Raw genomic sequence first — 22,635 nt, 5'->3', positions numbered from 1 at the left:
GATACAGTGGCTCACTCAGCATGGTCTCGACATAGATCACCTGCCACCTTTTTAGTATGATATACATGCACCACACATCCAGCTCTCTCACAGTGAGAGGAACAGAGTCATTCGGCAGGATTTATGGCAGCGATACACTTAAGAGACTTGGATTACACCCAGTTGATGGGGAGAAACTGCAATTAGGGTTTGAGTTCATTCATGGGAGACATACACAGAGAAGCAAGGGAGAGAGAGAGAGAGAGAGTTGTGGGGATAAGTCAACTCATGAAAGGCATGAGTGTGTGACTCCCCTATCACACATGTATATTGCACTAGTACACATAGTGCACTTAGTACATTAAAAGTACTAAGTGTACTATGTACTATAACTTATGGGCTTGTACACACTATAAGGGTGGGCATAACGCCTTTACCCCAACAACCTCCCACTTAAAGGCAAAGTGCCCTTAAATGAAGGAAAAGAAAAAATCAGCATGTACATGATAATATACAAGGCCATATCAAGGCTGAAAATGGCCTCATCCAATGCCCATCAAGTGTCTGCAATGAGCAAACCGCTCCGGAGGCAAACTCTTCGTCAACAGATCAGCCGGGTTGTCATCCGTATGAATCTTAACAAGCTGAATTTGCTTGTTCTCTATCACCTCTCTGATGAAGTGATACTTCACATCCACATGCTTCGTCTTTGCATGAAAGACAGGGTTCTTTGCCAACTGAATGGCACTCTGACTGTCACAATGCAACAATGGAATATCCCCTGTATAGCCCAAATCAACCACTAACCGAGATAGCCATAATGCCTCCTTGCAAGCCTCTGTGGCTGCAATATACTCGGCCTCTGTAGTAGATAAGGCTGTGCACTTCTGCATCCTGGATATCCATGACACAGCACCTCCTGTGAATGTAAATACATAACCGGTAGTAGACTTCCGGTTATCTGGATGACCGGCATAATCCGAATCTGTGTAACCATGCACTAATGCATCCTGTTTGCCAAAGCAAATGCACAAATCCTGTGTGCCCTTCAGGTATCTCATGACACCTTTCACTGCTTCCCAATGCTTCTTGCCAGGGTTGGCCATGTATCTAGAAACCACTCCCACTGCAAATGCAATGTCCGGCCTAGTAGCAACCATGGCATACATAAGACTGCCACAAGCTGAAGCATACGGAATCTTGGCCATATCAGCCCTGTCTCTATCTGACTGTGGGCTGTCCATAGCACTGAGTTTCACATATGGAGGCAAAGGAGTACTAGCTTTCTTCCCCCCGTCCATATTGAACCTCTGCAAGACTTTGCCAATGTATTCCTTCTGAGACAAATACAACACATGCTGATTTCTGTCTCGAAGTATCCGCATACCCAAAATGTGATTTGCATCACCCAAATCCTTCATATCAAAGGTTTCATGCAGCCTCTTCTTCAAAGCATCCATCTCTTTACGAGATTTCCCGGCAATCAACATATCATCAACATACAAAATGAGAATCAAGAGACTGCCATCCAAAGCTTTCTTGGTGTACAAGCAGTGATCTATGTCACTTCTCCTGAATTTCTGAGATTTCATGAATGTATCAAATTTATGATACCATTCTCTTGGTGCCTGTTTGAGCCCATAAAGACTCTTTTTCAGCTTGCATACAAGCTTCTCCTTTCCACTTATTGCATAACCCTCTGGCTGCTGCATATATATCTCCTCATGGAGATCACCGTGAAGAAAAGCAGTCTTCACATCCATCTGAATCAAGTCCAGATCATCATGCGCAACCAAAGCCAACACAGCTCTAAGTGTGGTCATTTTGACCACTGGAGAGAAGATCTCATCAAAGTCCACACCATATTCCTGCTTGAAGCCCTTAGCCACTAACCTGGCTTTGTATCTTGGCTTTGCATCTGGTGCAACTTTGAGCCTGTAAACCCACTTGCATGGCAAAACCTTCTTGCCTGCAGGCAAAGGCACCAACTTCCAAGTTCCATTTTTATGCAGAGAATCCATCTCTGACTTCATGGCACGCTCCCATAGAGCTTTGTCTGCCCTCTGTAAAGCCTCCTTATAACATGAGGGCTCCCCACAGTCAGTGAGCATCAAGTAGTCAACCCCTGGAACAAACCTGTCAGGGGCTCTGGAGGGTCTAGTGGACCTCCGTACCCAATGACCATCATTTGCAGGTTGCTGTCCAGCCTGCATATCGCCCATTGGTGGCTCCTGTTCCATGCCATAAGGCTGAAAAATCATGCCCGGTATCTCCTCTAACTGTGGTATATCCATAGGGATATCTTCTGCCATCTCTGGCTGTCCATTTGGACCATTTTCAGCACCATTTAAGGGCTGGTTTTGCTGCTGTAATGGCTGATTTACAGCCCTTTGTTGTTGTCCATGATGTCCATCATCATCAAAGATGACTCTGCCAGGCTCCTGTTGCCTTGCAGGCTCCTTATACATGCATGTTTCATCAAAAAAGACATCATTGCTGCGTATGATCTTTCTATTTATGGGATCCCAAAGTCTATACCCCATTTCACCTCTGTCACCATATCCTAGGAATATGCATTTGTGAGACTTGGGATCAAGTTTGGTGCGCATTTCCCTGCGTATGTGCACGTACGCAACGCAACCAAACACTCTCAAGTGCTTGTATGACGGAGGCTTCCCTGTCCATACTTCTTCTGGCACTTTCCCACCAAGCCTCGTGTTAGGTGACCTGTTTATAAGGTGAACGGCTGTCATAACAGCTTCAGCCCAAAAACCATGAGGTAATGCAGCATGTGACAACATAGAACGGACCTTCTCCTGAATGGTCCTGTTCATCCTCTCTGCTGTCCCGTTTTGTGGAGGATCATAAGGAGTAGAGAGCTCCCTCTTGATGCCTTTAGCATCACAAAAGTCCTGAAACTGTTTGGACGTATACTCTCCACCATTGTCGGAACGCAAAGCCTTCAGTGTTTTGCCAGTTTGATTCTCAACAAGAGCAACAAACTTCTCAAACACTGAGAATGTATCACTCTTCAAACGAAGAGGATAAACCCACACCTTGCGTGTGGCATCATCAATAAAAGACACAAAATATTTTGCCCCTCCCAAAGAAAGCTGAGGCATCTCACATACATCTGTATGGACAAGCTCTAACTGAGCATCTTTCTGTCCAAGAGCTTTCTTGTGGGGGCACTGTAGTTGCCTACCATAAATACAATGCTCACAAAACTGAAAACTTGAAAACTTTAGAGAAGGCAAGTTACCCAAACGAGACAATTGCTCCATTCCTTTGACACTCATGTGTCCCAACCGGCTATGCCACATAGAAATTTCCGGCAGCTCGGTTGCATTTACATTAGCATGGTGACAAACACCTGCATGCATGAAATAAAGAGTGTCCACCTTAGAGCCTCTGGCAACAACCAGTGAGCCCTTACTAATCTTCCACTTTCCACTACCAAATGTGGTAACATAATCAGCATCATCAAGCTGTCCAGTAGAAAGCAGATTCTTCTTGATCTCAGGCACATGCCTGACATCATGGAGCATAAGCTGTGAGCCATCTGAAAATACAAGCCTCACATCACCTCTGCCAAGAATTTTGCATGCATGGTTATCACCCAAATAAACCACTCCTTCATTGCCAGCAGTGTACCTGACAAACAAGTCTCTGCAACCTGTGACATGAAAGGAGGCACCTGAATCAATGATCCATGAGTGCATACCATGACCACCTGTAAGAAGTGAATGGGCATCAAGTGAAGAAGTAAATAGGACCTCATCCTCACTGCCACCTGCATGTGACACATTGATTTCTTCGATCTTGACTCCACTTTTGCCCTTTGGCTTTACATCTTTGGCTTCATCCTTCTCTTTGTCTTTGCCTTTTCCCTTTTCTTTCTGATCATTTTTCCATTTGTAGCATTGCTTTTTAATGTGTCCCTTCTTGCCACAATAATGGCATTCCAAATCCTTTTTCGAGCGAGACTTGCTCCTTCCCCTTTCTTGGCTTTTACCCCTTTGCTGGGATCTCCCACGTGCATTCATTGCATTGGACTTTCCAACAGAGTTGTTCTTCCTGTTCATCTCTTCTTGAAGAAGAGCACCCTCAACATCTGCATATGACAGCATAGCATTCGAATTGCTAGTGGCTGTCCTGAATGTGTCCCAACTCTCTGGCAAAGTGCATAACAAAAAAGTGGCTTTGAACTCATCGTCCATTGCCAACTTTTGATTTATAACCTGGCTGACAATACCATTAAACTCATTGAGATGGGCTGTCATAGAAGCCCCTTCCTTCATCTGAAGGCCTATGAGTTTCTTCAACCAATACACTTTGCTTGAGGCACTTTGTTGGGCATACAAGTCCTGCAATCTCTGCCACATTCCCCAAGCTGTCTTCTCTTCACGAATGCTGAAAAGTAATGAGTCTGACACAGACAACATGATAGTAGATCTTGCCAGCTCATCCATATCTTCCCACTCTTCAGCTGTAAGAGAAGCGGGCATCACACCCCTTTCTTTGATAGGCTTATGTTGCTTTTTCTGAAGCAACACATTGTAGCACTGGGTTTGCCAAATATCATAATTATGCGAGCCTTCAAGCTTCTTGATGTGAAGCAATGAAGAGCTCTCACCTGTGGTTGCCATAGCAAAATGCAACCTGTAATGCCTGACTCCCTGCAAATGTGCAAACACTGCACCCTAAGCACACAAAGTGCTTACAAATGTTCTCCCAAGCTTTATCTCCCACTGCGGAAGCAAGAATGCAACTTTTCTCCCACTTTTTGTGATGAAAACACCAAAATCTGGTTGCTGCAGATTTTGGACAGCACCTTAAATGTGCTCTTTTGCCTTTCCAAAGTACTGTACAGCAGTACCAAGTGCTAACCAATGATGTACCAAACCTGTCCCGGCAAGTACAGCAGCTGAATTTGAACCTTTTGGTCACTCAAAACAGTGTACAGCCATGCCAAAACATGCACAAAGCTGTGCCAAATCTGTACCAGCAGGTACAATAGCAATAAATGCTCTCCTGGCTGTCCAAATGAGTAAAAATCAGACTTTTACAGTCCTGTACACTGCATAAAACAGTCCCGAACAGAAATTGGGCAAAAGCCCCTTGACTGCAAGCTGATTTCTGAGGATTCAAGGCATAAATGTCTTGCCTGCTGCTTTGCCAAGTTCAACAAGCATACAAACTCGAAAAGCCCCTTGATTTGAGATCAATTTCTGATCATGCATGGTACATTGGCGCACATGAAGGCATCCAGAGTGTTCACGATGCTTCCCCCTGGCCATATATACATCAAATACATGAAAGCCCCTTGATTTACAGGCACATTGAGTGCTTGTAAGGCATCAACACATTATCCACAGCATCAAATGCAATTGCCTGCGTGCAAATCAACCAAATCGGCACAAAAGCCCCTTGATTTGCACTGCAATTTGCTGCAATTTGCTGCAATTTTGCCCAAATGTGCGATTTCTCACATCATACAGCATGTATGAGTGCTTAATTGCACAATTACATCAAAAGCCCCAAATTTTGACAGTCAAACTTGGTCAAAATTGACCCAAAATTGTCAAATATGCATGGACAGTGTTACCACAAGACATATGCATCACCAATTGTCCAATTACATGAGAAGCCCCAAATTGCCACTGCAATGAGCTTCGATTGACGGTCAATTACCCAAAATTGGACTCAATTGATGCAATAATGCTTCAATTAACACCTTAATGCCTGCAATTGTGACTGTCCGGTGCCAATACATGAAAAGCCCCAAAATTTCGGCTTCAATGTCTGCAAATTGGCTTTAATTGACAAAAGTCCCAATTGTTTTCCACCATTACCTGCGTAATCTGCACAATTGCATGGAAAACAAGAAAAAGCCCCAGAAAATGAAGCAAAATACCTCTTGAAATTTGCTGGCTGTGTGTCTGCAGATCTGATAAAGGGAGGCACTCCGGGAGCCCGTGGGCCTGCTGGGCAGCCACGTGGGCTGGCTGCGTGGGCTGGCTGGGCAGCCCTGTGGGCTGCGTGGGCAGCCTGGGCAGCCCCCTTGAGCTGCCTGGGCAGCCTTCTTGGCTGCAACAGCAGGGCGACCAGCAAAAGGAAGGCGGCCAGCTGCAAAAGTGAGGCGACCAGCAGAAAGGGGGGCGACCAGCAGAGGAGAAGAGGGAGGGGAGCACCGGCGACCAAGCTCTTGCAGTTCTTCGCGACAGAGTTGAAGTTCTTCGCGACAGAAGTCGTCCCCAAGGTCGAGGGAGATGAGAGGAGAACAGAAGAGCACCGCAGCCAAAACCCTAAGCAAGAGAACCAGGCTCTGATACCAGTACTGGTATCAGAGCCTGGTTCTCTTGCTTAGGGTTTTGGCTGCGGTGCTCTTCTGTTCTCCTCTCATCTCCCTCGACCTTGGGGACGACTTCTGTCGCGAAGAACTTCAACTCTGTCGCGAAGAACTGCAAGAGCTTGGTCGCCGGTGCTACCCGGGTCTATTGCTTGGAAGGCATTCATGAGTTGACTTATCCCCACAACTCTCTCTCTCTCTCTCTCCCTTGCTTCTCTGTGTATGTCTCCCATGAATGAACTCAAACCCTAATTGCAGTTTCTCCCCATCACCAGTCAGCCTCTACCGCCGAAGATGCTATACTACAGAGATCAGTTTATGCGTATCTCAGCAGATGGATTCATACAGAGACCTGGATACATGGATGTGTACATGCCTCACAGTGCCCGAGTGGCGATTGGCCAGCTCAGAGTGTCATCACACCAGCTTGAGATTGAGGTAGGTAGGGCAGCACGGATCCCCAGAGCAGAGAGGATATGCAGACTATGCCAGGAGGAGGTTGAGAGTGAGGAACATTATGTATGCAGATGCAGAGCATATAGTGTCATTAGAGAGAGATACACCACCATCTTCAGTGGACATCCCTCACTCCGCCAGATCATGCAGTCCGCAGACCAGTGCAGATTTGGCCGGTTCTTGTTTAGAGACACAGCGCCATAGAGAGACACTGATACGGACTCATACCATAGGGAGAGGTGGGCGATAGCTCCAGCTCACTGATTTCTTCCAGAGATCTATCCCAGTGCCTACCCTGACACAGGAGGCGGTTACACTTCAGCGCGCTACGGACCTCCAAGCCGGACAGAGACCGAGAGCACCAGGCTACCAGACTCCTAGACTACATCAGAGGGAGATCACAGAGATACGGGCTCGACATCAGCACCATATCCAGGAGCGGCTAGCTCACTTACACTCACACCCGGAGATCATGCTCCGAGGTATTTATGTATCACATATTACACCCCCATTATGGTATTGGTTGGAGCTAGACAGATCTGCATTGCATTCTTGTATACCCTACGCATATAGGTTCCATACTGAGCCTCTAGTAGTAGTGCTCCATCCATCACACCCCCCCACTAGCTCAGTACTTTCATACTTTATTTCATGTTCATTTTGTCCTTTTTTTTCTGGACATCCAGAAGACATTGACAGTTGTACATTGATTTGTCTCATAGGTCGAGTTCGGCCTCTAGTAGACGTTAATACAGCTTTCTTTCTTTCTTTCTTTCTCCTGCCCCCCCCTCCCCCCCCTCACTGATGTAGCCTCCCTCCGAGAGCAGCCACCCATGGAGGTAGTCCCCCCACCATTTTTTTTAGTTCTCTTACGCGTCTTTGCGGATTTTCTTTTAACTAATAGAAGGATAGATTCTTGGGGGGGGGGGGGGGGGGGGGGGGGGGGGGGAAAGGCACTCTTTTATATACTAATTGTGTCTTTACACTCTCTTGCCATTTAGTTCTGTTGTGGTCAAGTCTGGCATTGTTCTATCAGTGTGCTTTTGCTCATCCTTTAAAGTCTAGCACTAACTCTACAGTGAATCTGACCAAGTTCAGCCCACTTTCTTGTTGTAGGTGCATCCCAAACCTACTCTATCTGGGACTAACCATCTTGGGAAGTAGCGGCAAGCTACCTGGGATCCTGATCTCAAGGCAGCCCTCTTACTGAGGTAACACCCGTGACCCAAGTATCAAGAAGGTGGAGCATCCCGGGACCGGTTATGTGGTAGACATTTGTCTCTCTATTCGATGCCAACCAGTTCCAATATGAGAAGCACCTCCAAGACCTGGGCTGTTCACACCCACCATGAAAGAGGAACTCGAGAATAGAAAGAAAGAAAGAGGGAAAATTGATGAAAGGTGCAAAAGGATGGAGGGTGGAGGCATGCCCATAAAAAACTCGACCGTTTTCTACTGCTACACGGGTGGAGCTTTGTTTACTGGTGTGCTACTTGAACCACCATAAAGGTTTCATGAGAAACTGTGTGGCTGGAGGTCATTTTTGGCATAAATATAGCTCATGTAAGCTGTGATAAGTATCATGTCTGGTGCATTAGGGAAAGGAGCAGTTTTTTTTTCTGATTTGATTCCCTTGTACTGATTTGTAATTTTTCAAAATCAAATTGGAGTCGCTATGGATAATTTATTTTTTTGCAGGAAACATTAACGAAGAGCAATGAAGTTTTCGCTTCATTCAAGACGCAAATGGAGAAGGTGATATGTGCAGTTTTGTACTGGATTATATAATAAATCCAAGGTTTAGGGGGTTCACCCCCTTCTAGGCAGCATGATATGATAGTCAGTTGGGCAAGACCAAGCTATTTGAAGACTTACATAGTTATTTTTGATTCGTAACAGATGTCTAAGACCATCAAGAAACTAGAGAAGGAGAATTTTACTCTTCAGAAGAAATGTGAAAAGTCAGATGTTTCACTGATTGAGCTGGTTGATGAGGTATATACGAAGACACTACTTCTATGAAAAGAGCAGGAGAAGTAGCAAAGCTGTTGTGAGATGTGTCTTCTTAAGCCTGCCTACATAAGAAATTGAAGTGACGTGCTTAGCAGACATATCTTTTTTAACAAAATTTTCCAAGTAGATGTTGTAGCTCAGGCTAATAAAAGTTGCACCTTCAAGCTCCTGGCCTTTGCATGGCCTGTCAGCCCCCGTCACCTGTACACTCTTTTGTGTCAAACCAACAATATATTCTCGTCCTGCTCTTCTCCCTTTGTGTGCATCTTCCTTCCCTTTTCCCCTTTGTTCTTGTTGATGGATACCTTGGTGAGCGTCTTTCCCCCTTCTTCTCTCAGAGAGGCTTGGGAAAGAGAATCTACAAGCCACTTTACTTCACAAGTCGGGGTGCATCATTGACATTTTAGCTGTTGCCCTATGGATATGTCTGCAGAGAGTTTTTGAAAAATGGTTTTCGCTTTTTTTAAACTGGAAACAGTTGGAAGTTGATTATCTTAGCATGCTGTTCGGCTCCTCTTTTTTTTGGGCATGGTTTCAAGCCCTTTGCATGTAGTTTAGTGCCCTCTGTAGCAAATCCTTGACCAGCCCTCTCTGGCCCCATTACGGCCCACGGCGGGGGGCGGGGGGCGGGGGGGTGTTGTGATTGACTATGAGTGTGTGTGAGAGAGAGAGAAAGATAGAAAGAAAGAAAGATATATTAAGCGTCTACTAAAGACCCAATGGGCCTATGAGACCAAAGTGAATGGCATATCTCATCGTGGAAAGACAAAGCAAAGCTATCTCACTGGGGTGATACAAAATTGTTCATGGAATCTCATTATGGAATACTAGGAACATGGAACATGAGAGGAGCATCAGCCCCCAATAAATGGTATACCACTCTCCAAAATATTAAGCATGGGGCTAATGAGTATGGCCGAGAGGTCTTTCTGAGCTACGTCACGTGGAAAGGTAGCTCGAGGGGGTGGAGCATGTCGTGGATCTGGAGATAATGAGGGGATCGAGGCCGAAATCTGGGGGGCCGGGGGCATCGGGCACGTTGAATGCAGAGGCCCAGTCCGAGGTAACTCCTCTCGGGCAAGGTGGGTCCAGAGTAGACCGAGGCGGGTCCACACGATCCACTATATATGGGTGTCCTCCACCTCATGGGTCCGGAAGAAGCTATTTATGGTTGTTGGTGAAGGAGGGGTCGGGGTGGCTGGGGCTGAAGCTCTCTCAAGGAAGTGTCCTTGTGTCTGTGCAGAGCTAAAGCAGGAAGAGCCCTAGGCAACGCTAGTCCAGGAAGTCAATGATCCTGGAGAGTTGACCAAATCCCTCACGATAGAGAGAGTGAAACCTCCCTCACCAGTTGGTATTGTGCTAATTCTTTCTATCTTTAGCGGTGCATTTACCCTATCAACTACTTATTTGCTGTACTAATTCTTTCTATTTGCTACTTCCATTAGTGCTAGGCTTCATTATGGCTGAGTCTGCCCTGCATCTTCGGAGGTTTGACAGAAACTTAGTACCAAGGCCTTTGTGTGAATATATGCTCTTATGTGTGTGTGTGTGTGTGTGTGTGTGGTGTGTGTGTGTGTGAGAGCATATCTTGATACAGAGTTAGCTCCTCGGCTCTGAAGACGAGCTCAGCTCTACCTATCTCCATTTAGAGGCGGTGGGATGGAACTTGTATCTAGCGAATTGCAATTCGCATGGCATGGGACATCTGAACACTCAAGTAGCATGGTTGTTGGATGAATCCATTCTCAGTGAACGTGAGGAAGTGATCTTTAAAGAAGTGCATCTTCGTTGGGAACCCTGAAGATGTGATTTATGTGTAGTGGGTGTAGAGGTTGAGAAGATCTAACCGGATAACCCGGTTGGTGTCCTCGTGAGATAGTCGGAGAAAAGGGGAGTTCAAACTGTAGTGAAGGGGTGGAGGTGGTCCATGCGAACATACCATACTCCAAGGGTAGCCCCTTTGTGCTAGTTGTCTCGAGGACTTTAGGGCAAGCCTTGGGTACTCGCGAGGATCCATGTGACTGATTGAGGTATGTGATTGTTTGGAAGAGTGCATGCACTACCATCGGGGTTGCAGCAAACTCTGCTTGGATAATCTGTTGTGGGACCGATGGTTTGGTGCGGATCATACGTGAGAACATCATGACCTGGGGTTTCTCAACTCGCTGCAATCTTCATCGGATAAATCTGGCCCCTAGAAGGTTGCTCCATACATCAAGGCTAGTGTGATGAGGGTGTCAAAAAGCCAACCCTTCGTCTTGGGCTCCTAGAAATGTGCCTAGAAGCACTGCGAAAAAGAAAGAAAGAAAGATATATTAAGTGTCTACTAAAGACCCAATGGGCCTATGAGACCAAAGTGGTACAATAATGTCCATGGCATATCTCATCATGGAATGGAAAATAAAACAGAATGAAAACATAAGAGAGAGAGAGAAAGAAAGAAAGAAAGAAAGAAAGAAAGAAAGATTTTATTAACGTCTTCCAGAAGACCGAACTCGGCCTATGAGACAAATCGGAGTACCTGTATGGGGTATCCTCTGTCATCCCGACAGAATGAAAAAGTACTGAACAAAAAAAAGCTGAATCTGGGTGTGCAGGGGATGGAGCTCTACTACTAGGAGAAATGCAAAGCTATATGCATGGAGTATACAATCATGATATGCAACCTAGCTAGCTCCATCCTGTACCATACTGGGGGTATAAAATGGTATACATCAGTGAAGGGGGTGTCCACATCTCCCTGAAGAACATGCCTGGGTGTGCTCTGAAGCGAGCCAGTCGCTCCGCACCCTCTCTGTGAAACTGAGCTCTGATCTCTGTCATCTCTCTCTGCTATAGGCGTGGTGTCCGAAAGCCAGGTGTCCTCTGTCTCCTGCGGGCTCTAAGTGTCTCTGCTCTCTGGAGAGTAATTCCCTGCCGTGTAGGGGCTGGGAGGGGGATGGATCTCTGAAAAAATGCAGTAATCTGTGTCTGTCGCCCCCCCTCTGGAGCTGTCTGAGCCTGTAATAATGTCTCTCTGTGTCGTTGTATGTCTAGAATGTATCTCCCCAGTATGCGCTGGTCTACTGCCTCAAAGATCTGGCGTAGGGAACGTGGCTCTCTGAATAGAATGGGATATCTCTCTCTGATGGCTGTATATGCTCTGCATCTGCATACATAATGCTCCTCACTCTCCACCTCCTCTCTGCACAATCTACATACCCTCTCCTCTCGGGGGATCCGTGCTGCTCTGCCAGTCTCAATCTCCAATCGGTGTGATGAAACTCTGAGTTGACCAATAGCCACTCGGGAGCCGTGTGGTAAAAAGCCCTCCATGTATCTAGGCCTCTCTATAAATCCATCATCAGTGATACTCATGAAGTGATCTCTGTAGTATAGCATCTTCGGTGGAAGAGGCTGTGTAGGCGATATCCATGTCTCTTGTGTATAGAGCTGCCATAGATCCTGTCTCAATACTCTGTTCCTCTCACTATGAGAGAGACGGATATGTGGTGCATCCCTGTCATACTGGAATGGTGGTAGATGATCCATGTCTAGGCCATGCTGTGAGAACCAATGTGTGACCTTGCATACCATGATCCTCTGTCTCCTGCCTCAGCCAGCTGTCTAGATGCCTCAAAAGCTCTGCATGACAATCTGTCTTGTGGCATCTCTCTGAATCTGTCTAGCAGGCATATAGTCTGAAATATGGCCTCTACCATCATAGGAGGCGCAGCAAACTCTGCTCGGATAATGTCATGAGGTACTGACGGTTTGCTGCGTATCATGCGTGCCATCATGAGGGCCTGTGGTCTCTCTATCTGTGTCCACCAATGGGTAGCAAGGCCTAGCGCCCATACCGCTGCTCCATACATCAATGCCGGTGTGACTAATGTGTCAAATAGCCACCCCTTCGTCCGGGGCTCCTGAAAATGCGCCTGGTGGCACTGTCTCTCTAGCATAGCCAATGCTGCATATCCCCCGTGTCAATCTAGCTCTGGCTGCTGAACCCATGGTGAAGCGTGTGGCTGCTGCAGAGAAGGTAACCCCTAGGTACACGTATGATGTCACCACCTCCACCTGGCATCCTGCGAGAGTGAATGTCAGCTGACTCCTGCCCTGTCTCGATGTATGAAAGACCATAACCTTGGTTTTCCCAAGGTTCACAGTACGACCCCTCTGTGTGCAGAAATCATCGAGTGCATGTAGATGCTGCTGTAGACCACCTGGAGACTCAGACACTAATACAATATCATCAGCATAGAGCATAATATGTACTGAGGTACCTGCTAAATCAATTCCATCTCCGCCTCCCCGTGTAATGAAGTCAGCCACCTCATCAATGTATAACCCAAATAGCGTGGGGGGAAGTGGGCATCCCTGCTTCACACCAATGGTGCTAGCAATAGTCTCGGACATACCTCCTGGACATCTGACTCGCCCAAAAACCTGCTCATATAATGCATAGATGCCCCATGTCATATCTGCTGGTATGCCAAGAGACTGCAGGCGCTGAAAGAGCCTCTCTCGTGGTACTGTGTCAAATGCCTTGCGGAAATCCACAAAGCAGCAATAGAGCTTTCTCTTCCTCACTCTGGCCTGATCAATCATACATCTCAAAGTGAATATATGGTCAGTGGTAGAGAAAGCTCTCTTGAAGCCTGCCTGCCCTGATGAGCGTAAACCTGCTCGCTCAGCATATAAGCTAAGCTCTTGCTCCAGCACTGCACCATAGAGTTTGGCCAGCACGTGGCCAACCATAACCGTCTTGTAGTTGCTCGGATCGAGCATATCCCCTGTTTTGTGAATCGGCACAATGGTGTGCATCGTCCACTCCGCAGGCGAACCCTCTGCTAGTGCCCTGTTAAACAGGTGTGCAAGAAAAGGAGCTAAAGAATCTACTGCATATATGAGATGCTCACCCTGCAGGCCCATATGGTCGGCGGCCCGTCCATGCTGTAGGCGGCGGATAGCTTCCTGTACCATCGAGTGGGTAAAGAAGCTAGCTGTGGTAGGTCGAGGCTCCTGTGGCTGAGGTATAGGTGGCTGCTGTGGGGCATGGTATAGGCCCTCTGCATATGTGTGCCATGTCTGTGGGTCTGCAATAGGTGTCGGGGTCCGGGGCTCTCTGAAGTGCTGCCATGAGACAGGGCTATCTCTACTCATGAAGAAATGAAAGATCTCTAGCTCCTGTATCTCTGCAAAGGCCCGCCTTTTGCGGCGAGTAAGTCTCCTCATCTCTCTCCTCGACTCCTGCTCTGTGATGGCTCCCAAGGCTCTCTGTATGCGGAGCCGTGAGTATAGGGCTCTGCACTCGTCATCATACCATCTGTTCTGGGGCATAGTCCTAGGTCCCGCAGGCTCTCTTGAGTGTACACGATGTGGGAAGCTCTGTAATGCAGCCGTGTGTAGGAGTGATGCTAGCTGGGCTGTAATGGTATCCATAGGTGCCAGGGGATCCATGAGTAGGAGCCCATCCTCTACTCTGCCAGTGTATATGTCTGCCATGTCATGTGTGAAGTAGATGGTAGTGTGTGGCGTCGGTATGTGGGGGGCTGGTGATACTGGTGATCCGGCTAGTGAAAATGCCAAGTATGTATGATCTGCCCCAATAGGACGAGGTGGAATGGAGAATGAGGTGACTAGCTGTGATGCCTCCAAAGACCCCATAATGTAGTCTACCACCGTGCCTCCGGTCCGTGTATGACCCCCATGTGGGAAGCATGTCAGCCCTCCTGATCCCGGCCACTGTAGCATCCCGTTATAAATAACGAGACCATGCCTGGCTCCCAACTCTAGTAAGTGGTCCCCATAATGTCCTCTGTCTGGTCCAGTGTCCTCTGATGCCCGACTAGCCCCTATCTCCTCTGGATCCACAGGGTGGAGGATCTCCATGTCATCATAGTCATACACCTCACACTGTCTGCTCTGTGTGTGGGCATTGAAGTCACCCGTAAGAAATACTTCCCCTAGTGTAGAATAATGCATAATCTCCTCTGACAGACAAGTGTATGGCGAGGCTCCTGTCTCCTCCTCTGTAATGACATAGAAGGATCCTGATGGAGAAAAGTAACATAAAGCTATGTATATAACCCTGTCCTGTGAGAGCTGTAAGCTGATCCACATGTATCTAGCCTCTGGATCCTGTGCTACCACTCTCAGTCTCCCCTGTAGCTCCCGTCTGAATAGGACTGCTACTCCCCCTGACCCTCTCGAGGTACCCTGGCGTGTGGTCCTCCTGTATGCTGACTCCCACTGGAATCCCTCTACTCGAGGTAGCCCTCTCTTTGGGCTCTGATGTGTCTCTGTCAGAAGTATGATGTCTCTCCCCACCATAACATGCTCCAGTCGTCCAGGCTGCACCCATAGTGAACCATTACAGTTCCATACTGCCATGTGTATCTCTGTCAGTGGCCTGGTCTATGTCCCATAGGCCCCAAACCGCTAATCCATGGGCCGGCCATCAATGATGACCCGACCATCTCGATAGAAGGTCTTCTTGCCTTCTCTCCTCGCGTGTAAGACTCGTGGCATGCAAGTTCTCCTATGCTCAAGCTGCATCCTCGTGAGATCATCATCCAAGAAAATAGGATTTCCCTGTAATCCTCGTAGAATCACCCTCTTCCTCATGAAGGTGACCCTCTCCGTCTCTCCTGCAAACTGTAGGATGAGGGCTCGCTTGCGTGTTGAGTCTTTCCCGGCTCTCCATGCTTTGGTGAAGGGGAGAGGGTGCTCTTCCTTGTAGCTGAGCTTCATGCATAGAAGCTGTCCATCTTTCTCGGGGGTGGAGTCGGGTGTCTCGGCTATACCTGTGACTCGAATGTTGAGGCGGCGGGCATGCCTCATCTTCTCCTCCTCAATGGTGGTGTGAATGATTTGGTGTTCTTCCCTTTGAGTCTCCTCCCTCACTTCTTTTCGGATGTTCTTCTTCACCACCTCGACCCATCCTAACTGCTTGGCTTCCAGCTTTCCCTCCATGTCCTTTGTGATCTCCTTGGAGATCTCTTCTTTGATGGCCGTGAGAGTGTTGTCATTGATCTCCCCTTCTTCCTTCTCAGCATTCTTGATGGCTACCATTTCCACTTTCAATGCACTCACCTCCTCCTTGAGTGCTGTGTTCTCTCGTTCGAGGTTCGTGACCCGTGCTTCGAGAGCTATGATGTGCCGGTGTAGTTTGTTTTCCACCTCATTGAGGTTGGAATCGGCTGTCTTCTTGTTCTCCTTGATTAGTGCCTTCATTGCCATCTCGAGGGCCTCGAGTTTCTCTTGGAGACTCGGGGCCATTCCTCCAGATCACTCTGCAGTCCTTCCCACAGGCAGGGAGGAGAGAGAGAGAGAGAGAGAGAGAGAGAGAGAGAGAGAGAGAGAGAGAGAGAGAGAGTTATGTTGCTGCCTTGGGGGCCTGAGCAAACAGGCGAACAGAGCAAAGGCGAAGTGGGAATGGCGAGCAGAGCAGACAGGCGAAATGGGAGAGGCGGGGCAGACAGGCGAACAGAGCAGAGGCGAAATGGGAATGGCGAGCAGGGCAGACAGGCGAAATGGGAGAGGCGAAATGGGATAGGAAAGGGGGGCAAACAGGCGAAATGGGAGAGGCGGGCAGAGAGGCGAAATGGCGAGCAGAGCAGACAGGCGAAATGGGATAGGAAAGGGGGGCAAACAAGCGAAATGGGAATGGCGAGCAGAGCAGACAGGCGAAATGGGAGAGGCGGGCAGAGAGGCGAAATGGCGAGCAGGCGAAATGGCGAGCAGAGCAGACAGGCGAAATGAGAGAGAGAGAGAGAGAGAGAGAGAGAGAGAGAGAGAGAGAGAGAGAGAGACATATTAACATCTTCAAAAGGCCAAAATGACCTATGAGACCAAAATGCTACATCATATCCATGAGGTACATCATCCTGGGTACAAAATAGTAATAAAGAAAGATGACAAAAATCTAGAACTATAAAATTTGATCTAGGTACATGAGCAGAGAGCTCTCATATCACCCTAATACATCCCTCATGGGCCACTGTGACATGGTACTCAAGGTGGTAAAACTGAGCTGGCGCGAGGAGGACCTACGGTGATGGGAGATGATGGCTCGGATCCTCCTGTGGTGGCGAGGCCGTGGGTGAGAGCCATGGGGTCTGGGGCGTCGAGCTCTGCATAACTCAGTGGCTTTGTGGAGTGTCACACCTCTCGGCCGAGCTCCTACACTAGCGTGTGGTCTGCGTGTGATGGGTGGATCGGCCCTCGGAGTGCTGGTATGGAGGAAGTCGGTTAGAGCTCTCTGTGCTGGTCCTCGAGCAAGTACAACTGATTTGGATCTCACTCCCTGTGTCTATGGAGCTCTAGAAGAAAAATTCCCAGGCATCTCTGATCTAGGAATTCCATGATCTTGGAAAGTGGTCCGAACCCAGCTCGGAAAAGGTAGTGGAACCTCCCCCGAATCTCATAGTATACAGATTATGGGCATATGTAATGATCTGCTGTCTCGGGCTCTATGTGACAGAGCTGGCTTATCTTATCCTCTGGTGCGGCCACCCTAGGCCCATATCTGGCAGTCTCCACTCTCAGCTGGTGGGACGAGGTGCGGATTTGGCGGATCCTACATGTCACCCCAAAGGATAGGTGTGTGTCCATGTAGCATGGGTGGATGATGAACCCATCCTTTGTCAGGCATAGGAGGTGATCTCTATGGAAGGCCATCTTCGTCCCCAGTGGACGACTAGGTGAACTCCATGTCCTCTGAGTATCCAGTCTGACAATGTCCTTCTTGATAACCATGTTCCGCTCTGTGCGGCTGAGAGCAAATGACGGGGCCTCTATGTTGGACTGGAATGGGGGAGTGCCTCCATCTGCATACCGTGCATGCCAAGAGGCAGTGGAACCTCCCCCAAATCTCATAGTATACAGGGCATGGGCATATGTAATGATCCGCTGTCTCGGGCTCTATGTGATAGAGCTGGCTTATCTTGTGCTCTGGTGCGGCCGCCGTAGGCCCATATCTGGCAGTCTCCACTCTCAGTTGGTGGGACGAGGTGCGGATCTGGCCGATCACACATCTCACCCCAAAGGATAGGTGTGTGTCCATGTAGCGTGGGCGGATGATGAACCCATCCTCTGTCAGGCATAGAAGATGATCTCTGTGGAAGGCCATCTTCGTCCCCAGTGGACGACTAGGTGAACTCCATGTCCTCTGAGTATCCAGTCTGACAATGTCCTTCTTCCGCTCTGTGCGGCTAAGAGCAAATGACGGGGCCTCTATGTTGGACTGGAACGGGGGAGTGCCTCCATCTGCATACCGTGCATGCCAAACTAAGTGCCTACCTGTGCATACCAGCACTCGGTATCTCCCTCAAGTGTCAACTATCTCGAGGACTCCAGGGCTAGCCGGGGGTATCTATCAAGTGGAAGCTCCCATAGCTTGTGCCAATATGTCACTGTTTGGAATAGAGCCTCTGTCACTATCGGTGCAGCCCCTATCTTTGCCCGCACAATCTCATGTGCAACCGATGGCTTACTCCTAATCATGCGTGAGATCATCGCCACTAGGGGCCTCTCCATTGGCTTCCACCCATCATATACCTCCTCTGTATTTGTCTCGGCCGGCTCTCTCCTCTGTCTCCTGCTGTGGTATAAGCTAGGACCCCAGATGGGGGCACCATTGTAGTGCAGGTGTAACTAGAATATCAAATAGCCAAAGCTTCGTCCTCGGCTCTTGAAACTGTATCTTTTAGCATTGCCTCTCTAGCGAGCCAAGGGCTGCATATCCCCTCAATAATCTAGCTTCGGCCGCCTTCCGCATCGAGAACTGAGGTCCAAAAAAAGTGATCCGAAGGTATACATATGAGGTAACATACTCCAATGGCTCTCCACTGTATGTAAGTTGTACTGCAGATCTACTTATCCACTGTGAGGAGGTGTTAAAGATCATGACCTTGGTCTCTCTAAGGTTCACAATGAGGTGCCGGTCCTCGCGAAAGGCCCGTAATGCATCCAAATGCCTCCGCAGCCCCTCTGGTGAATCAAAAATAAGAATAATATCATCTGCATACAAGAGGATCGGTTTCAAGACTCCTGCCAAATGTGCTTCTGGTCCTCCCCGTCTGTCTATGTAATCCGAGATCTCGTCAATGTATAGACCAAATAGAGTAGGAGACAAGGGGCAGCCTTCTTTCACCCCGATAGTGCTGTGTATGATCTCTGAGTCACCTCCTGGAGCCCATACTCTGCCTGTGACTGACTCATAGAGTGTAATGATCCCCCAAAGCATCTCTGCTAGCACTCCCATATCCTGCAGTCTCCTCATCAGTCTGGCCAATGGGACGGTATCAAAAGCTTTGCGGAAATCCACAAAGCAGCAGTATATCTGATGCCCGTGAGCTCTCCCCTCCTCAATCATCCCCCATAGTGTAAAGATATGATCTAGTGTGGAGTGCCCTCTCCTGAAGCCTGCTTGCCCCGGTGCTCTGATCTGAGTCTCTGCTTCTCGGACCATCTACTAAGCTCATGCTACAAAATCAAACTAAAAATCTTGGCCAAGGTGTGACCAATCATGATAGTCTTGTAGTTGTTGGGGTCCATGGGGTCACCTGCTTTCAAGATAGGTACAATAGTATTCGATGACCCGCTGACAGGGAAGCCCTCACATAAAGCCCTGTTAAACATGTGAACCAGTCCAGTAAAGGGGCTAGCGTTTCCCTAGCATGGGAGAAATGCTCGGTGAGGAGTCCATGATCCTGTGCTCTCCCAATCTGCATCCTGTCAATAGCATGTCTCACCATGCTGAGGTGAAAGAAGGAAGAGTGGGGGGGACGAGGTTCGGGTGGATGGGGGAGAGGTGGTTGCCCGGGGGCATGGTAGAGAGAGGTGGCATAGGTGTGCCATGTGCTGGGTGAAGTAATCGGAGTCGAAAGGCGATGATCCTGGAAGATCCTCCAGGCCTCCTTACAGTCCCTTCCAAGAAATAGTTGGTATAGGTCCTGCTCAAGCCTGGCTAGGTAGGCTCTCTTCTTTCTCCCTGTGAGACGTGGAAAGATCACTCGTGCCTGCTGGTAAGTGGTGGATCCTAGCGCCATCTCTTGATGTAGACGGGCTCGGGTATCACGACATTCCTCTTTGTACCAGCTATTCTATGGGAGAGTCCCTCGTGGTGATGTAGGGGTGGCTCTGGAGTGTGGGAAGGCGGCTGCAGTGGACGTATGGAGGGTGGCTGAGAGGGGGTGTGGTAAGCTCATCAAGTAGGATGTGGGGGTTGAGGTCTGAGAGGATGCGATAGATGTGATCAGAACATATGGAAGAGGTCTCTCTGGTGAAGTGGTATCTCGGACGGTGAAGGAGCAAAGCATTTGGTTGGATGGTGTAACGGCATGTGAGGGAGAAGGCCAGGTACGCATGGTCGGCCCCAACACCGATGGGGCGAGGAGAGATGGTATACTCCGGAATGAGTGGGATCAGAGACGGGGATCCGATTAGATAGTCTAGTGTATTGGCTCCATGTCCGAAGGGGTAGGAGGTGAAGGAGTTGGATCTTGGCCATCTAGCGAGGCCATTATAAATGGCTAGCCTATGAGCCCCGCTGAGGGCTAAGAGATACTCTCCATAGTCTGTGCGGGCTATTGTATCCCGTGATGTCCGCTCCAGATATGTACCCATCGTGTCAATCTCCTGGTACATGGGATCATCTGTCTCAAAGAAGGGTACTTGTTCACTTGCGGTGTGGGCATTGAAGTCTCCAGCCAAGAGGATGTCCCCTAGACTGGAAAACTTCATAATGTCATCATAAAGGGGCAGGTACGGGGACTCTCCATGGGTGGCATATTTAGAATTGGAGGGTGCAAAGTAGCATACTCCAAGGTAGATGTCTTGGGTCCTCTCTGTCTGGATCCTCACCCACAAAAACTGTGCGGCCTCATCCCATCCGACCACATGTGTCACATGTTGAAGCTCCTCCCTGTATAGTAAAGCCACCCCTCCCGACCCCCGGGTACCCCCTCCTGTGCGTGGGTGTGGGCGGTGAACAGACTCCCATGTGTATCCTCTCACCTTTGGAAGCGGACTCCCCTGGCACTGGTGTGTCTTTGTGTATAAGACCAAGTCTCTCCCTCTAAATGTCTCCTTGAACAGACCTGCATATGTCCTCAAGGCGCCATTGCGCAATCTCTAGTTTGGTCTCATAGGTCTCGCACCGTCATTGGGCACGTCGCTCGGTGATGATCACCCTCCCATCTTTGTACACTGCCCATTTCCCTCCCTTCCGTGCGTCCATGATGCGTGGCATGCACTCCCTCCTGTGTGCCACCTGTTGTAGTGTGAGATTGTCTTCGAGGTAAGTCTTTTCTCCTTTTAGTGCCTGCCTTTTGGTAAGGAATGCTTGGCTCGCCTCCAACCCCGCAAACTTGAGGATGAGTGCGCGTTCCTTGGTGGTGTCTTTGCCCACCCTCCATGCCTCGACGAAGGGGGTATCAGTGATTTCCAGCTTTCTGCATAGTGCTATGGCATCCTCTTTCGGCGAGGGTTCTTCCTTCCTTCCCACCACTCTCACATTCAATGGCCTAATCTTCCTTCTTTTCTCCTCTTTGAGTGTGTCATTGATGATGTTTGGGGATGATGGTGGGTTCCGTTGCTTCTTGGCAACCTCAATCCAGCTGCCCGCTTCTTCCACTTGTTTCTGTGTCTTCTTAATAACCTCGGCCCATGTGGTTACCTCCTTTGCCTTCTTCTCCTCTTGTTCTTGGAGGGTCTTCATTTGCTCTCTAAGAAGGGTATTCAGCTCATCATTGAGGGATAGTTGAATTTCTCCTCCTTCGAATTGAGTACGTGCCCTCAAGGTCTCGTTTTCCACTTTAAGGGTGGCGACTTGGGCCTCCAGCTCCGTGATTAGTGAGGTGTGGTGGCTGGTTTTTGCGTCCAACATTTGGACCATTTCCTACTGCATCTTGCTTAGCTGAGTTGCCATGTATGCCTGCATGTCTGCCTTCCACCTATCCATCTCCTCTTGCATGGAGGCATGCAACTCACGCCTAAGGTCATACTATCCTTGTTCTCCCCGAGCTTCTTTTGTAGGTGCTCAATGTCTGTATCCTGTATTTTGCATACTTCTCTCATGGTGGTCAGGCATGTTTTGATATGGGGGTCGCCGATCTTCTGTGTGCTCGCCCAAATCGAGCCGTATTTCCTCTCCTTCTCACCTCTAGTCCTTGTTGGCGGCGAGCTGTCCATGTTGGACTGAAGGGGTCCCCCTTCTAGTATTGATTTTGGTCCTCAGCTGGTGGCCCACATAGATGGCCAGCTGCAAGTGGGGAGGCAAGTAGCAGCAGATAGGATTATGTTGCTGCCTTGGGGGCCTGAGCAAGGGTGGGTGGTGAAAGCTAGGGCCGAAGACAGAAAGGATGCGCAGCTGCAGCTTGGGGCGAAGAGAGAGAAAGGGCGAAGAGAAAGGGATGCACAGCTGCAGCTGGGGCCGAAGACAGAAAGGATGCGCAGCTGCAGCTTGGGGGCGAAGAGAGAGAAAGGATTCGGAGCTGCAGCTTGGGGGAAGAGAGAGAAGGGCGAAGAGAGAAAGGGATGCGCAGCTCAGCTGCGGCCGAAGACAGAAAGGATTTGCAGCTGCAGCTGGGGCCGAAGACAGAGAAAGGATGCGCAGCTGCAGCTTGGGTTGAAGAGAGAGGCGAAGAGAGAGAAAGGATGTGCAGCCCCAGCTTGGGGCGAAGAGAGAGAAAGGGATGCGCAGCTGAGCAAGGGTGGGTGGGGAAAGTGGGCCGAAGACAGAGAAAGGATGCGCAGCTGCAGCTTGGGGCGAAGAGAGAGAAAGGATGTGCAGCTGCAGCTGGGGGGGAAGAGAGAGAAAGGGCGAAGAGAGAGAAAGGGATGCGCAA

At 48.9% G+C, this 22,635-nt stretch overlaps 1 protein-coding gene across 5 annotated transcripts in view; it reads left to right on the top strand.

The window, feature by feature from the left end:
- LOC147638484 (uncharacterized) overlaps positions 1-22,635 on the top strand; it is a 90,603-nt gene that overhangs the window by 51,443 nt on the left and 16,525 nt on the right. For 4 of the 5 annotated variants that reach the window (XM_086798392.1, XM_086798394.1, XM_086798393.1 and 1 more), the window contains exons 11-12: positions 8,486-8,542; positions 8,687-8,782. In XM_086798392.1, the coding sequence (XP_086654518.1) occupies positions 8,486-8,542; positions 8,687-8,782 (153 nt within the window). Of the gene's footprint in view, positions 1-7,903; positions 8,272-8,485; positions 8,543-8,686; positions 8,783-22,635 lie in introns of those variants that run through there. The other variant, XM_086798396.1, reaches the window with a different exon arrangement.

This window comes from Cibotium barometz, chromosome 5 (assembly GCF_041138505.1).
Source record: "Cibotium barometz isolate CiBa-2024 chromosome 5, ASM4113850v1, whole genome shotgun sequence".
NCBI classification, from domain to species: Eukaryota; Viridiplantae; Streptophyta; class Polypodiopsida; order Cyatheales; family Cibotiaceae; genus Cibotium; species Cibotium barometz.
This window is presented reverse-complemented; position numbering and strand designations above follow the sequence as displayed.